The sequence below is a fragment of the Carassius auratus genome, chromosome 38, assembly GCF_003368295.1.
Source record: "Carassius auratus strain Wakin chromosome 38, ASM336829v1, whole genome shotgun sequence".
NCBI lineage: Eukaryota > Metazoa > Chordata > Actinopteri > Cypriniformes > Cyprinidae > Carassius > Carassius auratus.
In genome coordinates, this window is record NC_039280.1 from 16,387,646 (window position 1) to 16,398,727 (window position 11,082).

General features: G+C 35.8%; 1 protein-coding gene across 2 annotated transcripts; it reads left to right on the plus strand.

The window, feature by feature from the left end:
• The first annotated feature begins 253 nt into the window (after positions 1-253).
• Positions 254-4,339, plus strand: LOC113057236 (hydroxycarboxylic acid receptor 2-like). Of its 2 annotated transcripts, none has more exons than XM_026224473.1 (2): positions 254-381; positions 2,739-4,339. In XM_026224473.1, the coding sequence occupies exon 2, from the start codon at positions 2,772-2,774 to the stop codon at positions 3,738-3,740; it is 969 nt and encodes a 322-aa protein (XP_026080258.1). In that variant the 5' UTR covers positions 254-381; positions 2,739-2,771; the 3' UTR covers positions 3,741-4,339. The 2 variants fall into 2 exon arrangements, with proteins under 2 accessions (XP_026080258.1, XP_026080257.1); XM_026224472.1 differs by lacking the exon at positions 254-381 and adding an exon at positions 668-970 and having other exon boundaries at positions 2,739-4,337.
• Positions 4,340-11,082: the final 6,743 nt, after the last annotated feature.

The following is an 11,082-nucleotide window of genomic DNA, read 5'->3' on the forward strand; positions in this document are numbered from 1 at the left end:
TTGACACAGCTGTTTTGCAATTCCAGTTAAAGAGTTTAGCCTTTTTCTTTCTCTGTCTTCTTTCTTTCATTCTTGTCAGTTTGTGAGTTTGTGTAACCGCTATTGAAACTATTGGGCACTGAACATTAAGAATATTATCTCTGCAGACATCATACTGTTGAAATTTCAGGAAAAAAAGAGAAAGCCAGAAAAAGCATTAGTATTGGCTACAACTTCACTTTCCCATCATGATGTCACTTCTACATATATAGGCAGAGGAAGCTTGCTAAGAGGCAAGCTCTGAATGGTCATTTCTCTCAGTCAAGAACCCTAAGTTTAAGATGAAATAGTTTTATTTATACTCTGTTCAGTGAGATTTTCTAAGAAAACTAGTCAACTCTGGTAAGTCAAAACTATATTTGAAGTGTTACGGTTAATGCGCTTTACACTTTTTGGCTTGGAAACCTGATCCACTCTGTTTGGAGATTTGCTAGCATTTAGGGATTTCAGTTTTTTAGAGGGAATCCCAGTTTTTTATTCTCTTGAAGAGTTTGGCTTCACATACAGTAGTTTAAGAAATACTAGTTGGGCTAAAACAGATGGATCTTATTAAGACATACTTCAAAATGCCTTTTGAATTTATGCCAAGTTGCATTTGCATGCAACCAGTTTGTGAAACTGTTGCTATAGTTTGTTCAACAGTGTTGCTTTGCAGAAACAACACTTCCTTATAATTCAAACATTTTTTTCATATCTATTTAGTGCATTACTAAAATAAACAAAACTTGTTAAAACAGGGCAATATAAGGAACTTTTGAGAATTTGTCATAATTGGGTAAGACACGCAGCGTTCGTGTCATTATGACTCAGACAGAGGAAACTTGCTTAGACACAACTACCGAGTGGTCGCTTCACTCAGACCAGACCTTGTTTCACACTCTCGTCTTACATCTCAAGACACAATCAGCAAACTAGTCAGTTGTCAACTCTGGTAAGTCATGAGAAATATTTCTCATAGAAATGTATCAAATTTTAACTAACTTAAGAACTCCACTCTAAGTTGAAACATATTTCATAATGAAATGTTGTTCATGATAACAGGACTGTATTTGCAAGTGCTAAATTAACGCTGTGAAATTGGTCTTGTGGATCGATGTTACAGGTTGGGCGACTATGAGAAAGTTATGTTAAACATCACTCTTAAAATTGCATAGAACAAGTCTGTATTTCTAAGATCTAACCAAGGATATAATATACCTAAAGAGAGTGTGCATTACTATTTCCATTCATCTTTTCTACATAGAACTATGGTCTGTCAAACACCTCAGATGAGTGCATGTACTTTGTGGAAACAAAACTGAGCACACATTTTTTTATCTGACTTCAGTAAGAGAGCTTCCACACATGACAGACCAAGCTACCAGTTAAATTTTCTGTTACACTTCTCTCTGCTAGGAGGAACAACCCTGACCTTGTTTACCCCCCAAAATAACAAAACTTGAATTTGAGTATGATAAAAGGAAAACAATAACCATTTGAAACCAGAAATGTTTTTATTAAAAGTCCTAATTTCAGATCAATTTATTTAAGCATGTAGATGTCAATGAATTTGAGTGTGTAAACAGTATGTAAAAAACTATTACAGAAATATTGCAAAATTCTCAGTAGAAATAAGATTGCTTTGGTTTCAAGGTCGAAACTGGTCCACTGTGCAGATGTTGTTTGCATACTATACTTAGTTATACACATTTTCAGTTTCATTACTCCAAGAGTCTGGAACCCAATGAAGCATTTAGATATTGGTCTGTAGTTAATATTAGATTGGATTCGTATCCGTGGTACATACCCTTTGGTATATCAATTATGAAACCATAAACATTTACGCATTCTACATTGAAAATGTACCCGTATGTGTGTCCCCGGGGACAAATGAAGCCACGACCTTTTGCGATGCTAACGCAATGCTCTACCACTGAGCCACAGGAACACAGGAAGGGGAAACATACTAAATGGAACACAAAGAAAAAAGTTAATGGTATAGTTTACCCAATAGTTATAATTTACTCACCCTCCAGTTGATCCAAAGCTATAGAATTTTCTTTCTTCTGTTAAACACAAAAGAAGATATTCTGGAGAAGGTTGGAACGTTGAATGTGGTGGTAGACACTGACTTTAATAGTAAGGGGGAAAATACTATGGAAGTCATTGGCTACCAATAACTGATTTCCAACATTCTTCAAAAAATATTTTGTGCTCAACAGAAGAAAAAAAAAGTATGCAGGTTTGTAACAACATGACGATGAGTAAATGATGGCAAAATGTAAATTTTTGGGTGAACTATCCCTTTAAGGATATCATGCATGGTTGCTTATACATACGTTCTTGAAATGTATTTTAAAAACTTCAGCATTTGTAGATAACACAAATCATACAGGAAGTTAAAATGCCTGCTTTTGATGTCAAATAATTTCAACTCGCAGATACTCATGCAACAAAAACAGTTGCGTCAGCATTTTACACTACGCAGGAAGGCACACTTCCTTGTACACCACAAACACTGTTGCAACAAGTTCACACTTCTTCCCACTTCTAGTGGAGAGTGTAGAATGTTGTAACATGAGCTTGTTTTAGTTTAGCCAATTTAAAATGTCACCAAAGTGAAATGCCTAATGTAGATGACGACCAGATTCCTGCAGTGATATCTCAATGTTGTTTTGGTTGCTGAACTGTTAACATGAAACTCTGTACTCTGTTTTCAGAAACTACGCTCCGGCTCTTTCTGTTAAACTACCATGACATCCAATAGCAGTTCACATCACTGCGGTAATTCAACTCAGGACCTGGTGGCAAATGTCCTTCCTCCTATACTCATCATTGAGCTGTTACTCGGCCTGCCTGGCAATGTCATGGCACTGTGTATCTTCGGCAAGAACTTTAGGACTTGGAGGGCCAATGTCATGTTCCTGTTCAACCTGGTTTTGTCTGACTTTCTGCTACTCATCAGCCTACCCTTCCGCATCGACAACTTCATGCGTGGCGAGAAATGGATATTTGGAGACGCCTGGTGTCGGATCAACCTGTTCATGCTGTCAGTCAACCGTTCAGCCAGCATTGCCTTCATGACCGCCGTGGCTGTTGACCGCTACTTTAAAGTGGTCCATCCACATCACAAAATCAACTACATAAGCACAAAACAAGCAGCCGGGATTGCCTGCTTCATCTGGGTTGTTGTGATATCCCTAAGAATCCCTTTGCTGGCCAACAAACTTCTGTACAACATCTCTTTTTGTAGGAGCTTTAGCAACTATGAGAAACCATCACTAGGTATCCAACTGCATTATGTCGTCTTTATCTTAGAGTTCTTTCTGCCTTTATTACTCCTGGTCTTCTGCTCCATGAGTATTGCATGGATCCTACGTACACGCAAGATGGACAAGGACAAGAAAGGGAAAAGGGCAGTTCGGACTGTTCTGGTGATCGTTGGGGTTTTTGTCCTTTGCTTCTTTCCCAGCATTGGCACAGGATTGATGGCACTCTATTTAAAAAAGCTTGGAGAAAAGTACTGTAATGCTTACACATTCACCAGTCAGTTGTTTTCTACATCCATAGCCTTCACTTATCTGAACAGTGCTCTGGACCCGATCATCTACTGCTTCTCCAGCTCTATTTTCCGAAATTATTTGAAACGTGTTGTCAACCGAACTGGAATCATGGAGCTACAGATGAGCCGACGTGCCAGTATGCCCAGTGGAAGTGACTGAGAGTGGATTGGGGATTGATGAGCATTGGACAGTGTACATACTGCTAAATATACTTTTATTTTTTCCATCATAGTTTTGTCAAATTCTCCTTTTTAAAACATATACAAAATATTGTATTGTATTTTTTTTTACATAGATTTTTATACAGATGCATTACAAAGTTTTATAATACATCATATACATTATCTGACTTAAATATAGTAAATATATGATAAATGCAAAAGTGTCACAAGAATGATAATAAAAATAAATCAAATAATTTTTTTTTTTTTTGATGAAATGATCAGCCTATGCCAGTCACGCTGTTTTCATTCAAATGAAAGTGTAAATACACGTAGAAAACGTATCATTGTGTTGCAGCCAACACAAAAGAGTGTACGCAGTTTGTGTACAGCAGATCTTCTCCAAAATGGCGCTACGTGATGCCGAGAGAGACAGAGGAGACAAATTGTTGAATAAAGTCATTTTTTTCTTCCCATACAAAAAGTATTCTCATCACTTCATAAAATTCAGATTGAATAACTGATGGGAGAAGGACTATTATGACGACGCTTTTCATACTTTCATACTTTCTGAGATAAAGACGCCACTTGCAGTCTTTATTATTATTATTATTATTATTATTATTATTATTTTCTATTTATTGATAACTTTTTGTTTGAATCTTTCAACATTTAGTAGCCAGGTGGTGAAGACAAGAAAAAAGAAACTAAATTACAATGTCACTTGCAATTGCTACTTGCATTCTCAGACTTGCACTCTCAAGACACTTGTGCTTCTGCTAGCGACGTCACTTGCAGTCTTTATTTTTTTATTTTATTTATTTTTTTGTTCTATTTATTTATACATTTTTGTTTGAATCTCTCAACATTTTACAACAGTAGCCAGGTGGTGAAGACAAGAATAAAGAAACTAAATTACAATGTCACTTGCAATCGTTTTTTTTTTATTTTGTTTTTATTAAAGTTCAATTAACAATCATACAAACATCACAGTAATTCAAATGACAAAAATACAAGCATCACAGTTCATAAACAAATATTACACATAAAAATAGATAAATAAATAAATAAATAAAAAATAGACTTACAGACTTCATTTTTTAATAAAAATAAATAAAAGTCACTTGCAATCGCTATTTGCACTGTCCGCTACCTGTGACATTACTTGCCATCAATCCAAATCGTGCATGTTGCCAATGGAGACAAGACGCTGTGGTGGTGATTAAACGATTAAAACTAAATTAGTAGGCCTACTACTATACAAAGCCTTTCGTTAAGCGTTTTCGTTAAGCGTTTTCCTCCTGTAGAAAAAACAAACACTTAATATGGCATAATGTATTAGGAAGGTTAATTTCAATTAAAAGACCAAATTCGATATATAGTTATTATTAATGTACATCAAGGCAAGCAGATGCAAGCAGAACACAATGCGAACGCTTAATGTGGCCTAATAACAGACTAAGATGATAAAGACAATTCAGTAGGCATAGCCTATATGTCTTGTTGTTGACTCAACATATATACAGACCAGCAAATATGAACGTGCATTATGAAATGCATTAAGTGATTTTAAAAGGATCAGCTCCGTACAGGCAAGCAGACGAGTACAGAACGCAGTGCGTTAAATTGTACATTAAACGTTTTCCTCCTATAGAAAATCGTTATAAATAAAACACATGTAGCTTAATGGACAAAGACAGTGATATAAACGAGTTGTAGACAGTTAATTATATATGGAAAAATGCTTAACGCGAAAATTTGCGCGTTGCGTTTATTCACCACCACAGCTTCTTGTCTCCATTGGCAATAAGCACGTTTTGTGTCGATTGCAAGTGTCGCAGGTAGCCGAGAGTGCAAATAGCATTTGCAAGTGACATTGTAATTTAGTTAATTTTTTTCTTGCCTTCGCCACCTGGCTACTCTTATAAAATGTTGGGAAATTCAAATAAAAAGAAAAAAAAAAACAATAAAAGAAAAAAATATAGACTGCAAGTGACCTCACTAGCAGAAGCTCAGTGTCTGAGAGTGCAAGTCTGAGAATGCAAGTCTGAGAGTGCAAGTGCAAGTCTGCAGCCAGACCCTCTTGGAGGGGGCAGTCACAAGCCTCTCGGTTTTCATCGAAAATATCTCAAATTGTGTTCCGAAGATGAACTAAACTTTTAACGGGTTCGGAATGACATGGGGGTAAGTGATTAATGCCAAAATTTTCATTTTGTGGTTGAGTAACCCTTTAAATCCATTGAGCTTTGCCAACTAAACAAAGAGTCTTTTACCTCACCATTAATTGAAATTAATTAAAAAATATTGATATCAAGTAGCAAACTAAAATCAACAGACATTATCTTTATGCTTAATTCAAATTTCTAAAATTCACATTTTTTTTCAGCTATTTTCAATTTAAAGACGTCGCGTCGGCCCACGTCTTTAAAATTCGAACACATTCTCTATGGGTGTACACACACCGGTGGCGCCATTCGGTGTCTGTCCGCGGTGCCCAGCTACGACTCAGAACGCTGTTCAAATTTCTGCCGCGCCACAGAGCGCCATCTGCATAGTTTTATATTAAAAAACCCAGTTGTTATAAACTGAAACTGAAATTAAAATACAGTACACTTGTTTCATTCAAATAAAACATTACAAAATGTTTGGTTACGTTTTCAGCTGCACAGTTGCCTAGACAACAGATACAACAAAACAATAACAGACTTATTATAATAACACAGATTCTTTTCATTAATTAACGTTCAAAACTCAGCTTTTATCAATTAAAATCATATATTTAAAATAATAATAATAGATGAAGTTAAAATTCTCCCATCTTGCTGCGAAATTGAGCTCACGCATATGTGCGCGTCCGGTGTGCGATACCTTGAGTTGTCCTACATGTGGCGCGACGCGGCGCTTCTCGTCCGGTGTGCGACCGCCTTTAGTCCCCTGGTAAATGTCCTTGTTAGTTTAAATCATATTTAGTCATAATTATCCTGTTTAGTTTTAGTAAACTTCCAGTCGACTTAGTCTCAACATTAAGAAAATCTTATTTATTTTAGTCTAGCTTTAGTCGAAGAAAGCTCAACATTTTATCAAAATAAGATTACTATTAATTAACTTTAAAGCAGAATTAATTTTGGCATCCATTTTTTATTTAGTCTCACTCACATTTTAGTCATATTTAGTCAACCTTGTCCTGTTTCGGTTTGGTCAAGTTTAAGTCAATGAAATGTCAGGTTTTAGTCAATTAAATCTTAGTCACATTTTTCATCATCATATGTATAATGCTTAACTGACAAAAAAATATGTTTGCTCATTATAATTATCATAATGATTGTTGTTATTTGAGAACATTCGAGGATGGCACTTTCACAAGTAAGCACAAATCAATAGAATGTGGATTCTGGTGTGTTTTACCTAATCAAGGCTACTGATTTATTATAGGCTTTTTATTATATTAATAAATATAAACGACTTATGCAATGTCTCTGTCTGAACATCCTTTAAGGACTGCGCTTCCACTTTGCAAAATCCTTATTCTGCTCTGTCACTCATGGACAACCTGCCTGTTCTATCTGAGGGACGTATATTTACCACAATTTAAAAGTGATGCAGAAAGCATGCATGCAGCACATGCATATCAGTCTGAATGCAGGCTTTACCGGTCATTAGAAATAAAGTGCAAATATGCTATTCTAAATGGACACTCGGGAATGAGATATTGTGAGAACGCTTGTTCCCTTTCAAATTAAAGCATTTTTGTCTTATCTTATTTCAGCAACGAAATTGCATGTTGATATAGTCATTGTTATCATTAATTGACCTTATTACCATCTTGTCTTCATCTCGTCTTAGTCATGGGAAAAAAATTCTGTCATAGTTTTCGTCAACAAAATTAACACAAATTAAAAAAGTTTATTTACCAATGGTCACATAGCAGCTGTAACAGCAATAATAAGCTGTCAATACCAGTGTTGCAGCAGTCACCCAAATGCATACAAACATGCATATATACAGGTTGGTATAAATTTGGCTCCAATCATGTTGTCATAACTAGAACAGAAGAATAGTGTGGAAGCAGAAGAGGATCTCTTAACTGCCAGTGGGGAAGATTGCACTTCAAAGGCTCCTTTGAGTTGTCCTACATGTGGCGCGACGCGATGCGGCGCTTCTCGTCCGGTGTGCGACCGTCATCTGATTATATTTTAAAAATGTTGGCAACCAAACTGTTTTGGTTAGCACTGAAAAAACAACAACAACATGCTGAAACATGTCTCATATCTTCTTTTAGGTTAAGTCAATCTAAAAATAATGTTGGAACATAAGGGTGAATAAATAATAAAATTATTATTTTAGTAAACTTAAACAATTTCCTCTCAGATAGCAGATACTCCTGCTTGTGGTTTGATTTTAACTGCATAGGCGAGAAATATAACGAACTTATGCGCGCGATAACATCTTGCTGAAACAGAATATAGTCTTTTAACTTCCTGTTTTTGTTCTTCAAAGAAACTTCCTCAAACCTAAAAGTGACTAGATTATTCGGCATACATTGCTGCCAAATGGCTTACCTTTATGCCTTCAGTCTGAAACTAAGTTGACCACAACACTTCCAGAAAGATTTTCACTTGACAAGGTCTACACCACACACACTAGATTGACCTTTTGGGGAAGTCGTGGCCTAATGGTTTGAGAGTTTGACTCCTAACCCTAAGGTTGTGGGTTTGAGTCTCAGGCTGGCAATACCACGACTGAGATGCCCTTGAGCAACGCACTGAATCCCCAACTGCTCCCCGGGCGCTGCAACATAAATGGCTGCCCACTGCTCCAGGTGTGTGTTCACGATGTGTGTGTGTGTGCACTTTAGATGGGTTAAATGTAGAGCATGAATTCTGAATATGGGTCACCATAGTTGACTGTATGCCCCTTCACTTTAGTAATGTTTATATCAGCTGACACTCCATATTGAATTAAATCCTCAAGACACATTTGCAATACTTATTTCTAATGCTAATTACAATATAGAGGGGTAACCTTCTCAATTACCAACAATTACTGAATAATGTGACAACAGCCATAGTGTGCCATAATAAGCACCTGTATGTCCATTTTAAAGTTAATATTAATAACCGATCATTTTCAATGTACTTTGTAACTGCTTGTGATGATTCAGACAGTAGGCTTGCTAGAGGCGACATTACAGTCTTGACGTAATTGAAATGCTTTAAGAGTTGTATGACAATGAAGGTGTAATGTCATTATTTCTACAGTAACTTCCTGCTTATACGTTTTGGAGCAACAACATTAGAAGTACATATATGCACTTCTGGATGTCCTCTTTTGTATTTGACATCTACTTATGTATGATTGCCATTTGTGATTTATGCATTTGTATGCACATTGGATAAACTGACATGCATAAATTGACAAAATGTATACTGTTAAAGCAATGTTCTTCAAGTCGTTTTGAATAAAAGTACCTCCATATGCATAAACATAAGACTCGCTTAAATAAGAAACCATATAATTACACTTTGCCTCATCAGTTTCAGATGATTAATATCCAAAAATTCATCCAAGCATACTAATAACACATTTTTTTATGACATTTCAACTGACACAGAACATTTTAGGGTCAACAAACCACATTAAGATTTAAATTGCAGTCAGCTTGCTAGTTTCAGTTAAAAAAATCCCATTAAGCCCCCCCTCTCTCTCTTTATACACACACACACACACACAGACACACACTAATCACAAAAAGGTAGGGATATTCAGCTTTTGGGTAAAATTTTAGTTTTATTTTTAATTATAAATGTGTGAATGCTGCTAAAGTAAGGAAAGGTGGCAGATGTAAGGTTATCAGAATGTTTTAATGTGATGAATGAGTCATATCTTTATTTTTGCAACCATAAATCATGTTATTTTAATATATATTAAATTAGGATACACTATAAATGCAGTAAAATATATGATTTACGACAGCCACATGTAAACAGTTTGAAAATCACAACTCAAACTAAGCTGTCAATTATTAACTGTCAAAACAATTTTCATAAATCAATATGTGTTTTACATGTATGTCTTAAACATGGGATACTGGTGTGATGGTGCCATTTCTTAACCAGCACAACTTGTTTTGGTTATCTAGCATCACTAGCTAAGTGTTGTTGCTGAAAAGCAAGACTATTCTGGTCCACCAGCAAGACAAGCACCAAACCAGCACTAACCAGCATCAGTCTGAACTATAATTGGAATTTGAAATTAGAAGGAAGATGGATATAAAGGTTTGACTGCACAAGAAATTACTCAAGATGTTGTAACAGTATTTGCATAATTATTAGGCAAGTCAATATTCTTATCATATTTTTTTCCAAGTCAATTAATTTTGTGTATTATCATATATAAATCATATATAATTGTTAACAAGGGCTGTAAGTGAAAAACGCCTTATATTCCAAATTGCTTAATTTTTTATTATTAAGATATTTAACACACTAAAAATTAAATAAATAAATGCCCATTAGAAAGATGCAATAATATACAGATTGCAATATTAAGACTTGGCTATTGGACAGGAAATGTTCATTTGGGCAGCAGGGTTACACACAAACACACACACACACACAGAGACACACATAGGGTGAGAAAAAGGATAAAGGAGAGAGAGTGAAGCAGGATTGACAAAGGACCTTGTGACGGGAATCAGACTCAAGCACAATTGCGTTATACTGTACGTTTGACACACTAACCACAAGGCAATTGACGCAGACAAGGCAAGAAATATTGAAACATGATCCCCCACTTCATAAGAATCACAAGCTAAATTGTTGTGAAATACATGAAGACTTATTTTTTTAAAGGGGTCACGTGATGCTGCTAAAAATAACATTATTTGTAGTATTTGGTGTAATGAAATGTGTTTGTGCAGTTTAAAGTAAAAAAAAAAAAAAAACATTATTTTCTACATACTGTACATTATTGTTTCTCCTCTATACCCTGACTTCTGAAACGTGTAGATTTTTACAAGGCTCTTTGGTCAGAAAAGCAGGGTGTGCTCTGATTGGCCAGCCATCCAATGCATTGTGATTGGCCGAGTACCTCAAGCATGTGACGGAAATGTTACGCCCCTTAACATATTGTGATGCCCTGTCCGGATGGAGCTACGAGACATAGACATAAAACCCATTATTAACGTGACATAAACATGATTTCTAGTCGTGTCCTCTTTTGGAAGACAAACAAAGCTTTCACAGTGAAACACACAGTGTCTATACGACATGGTGGCGGCGACAACAACAATACTACAACGAGAATAAAAGGTACGACTTCTTTCTTTGCGTGAACATCTG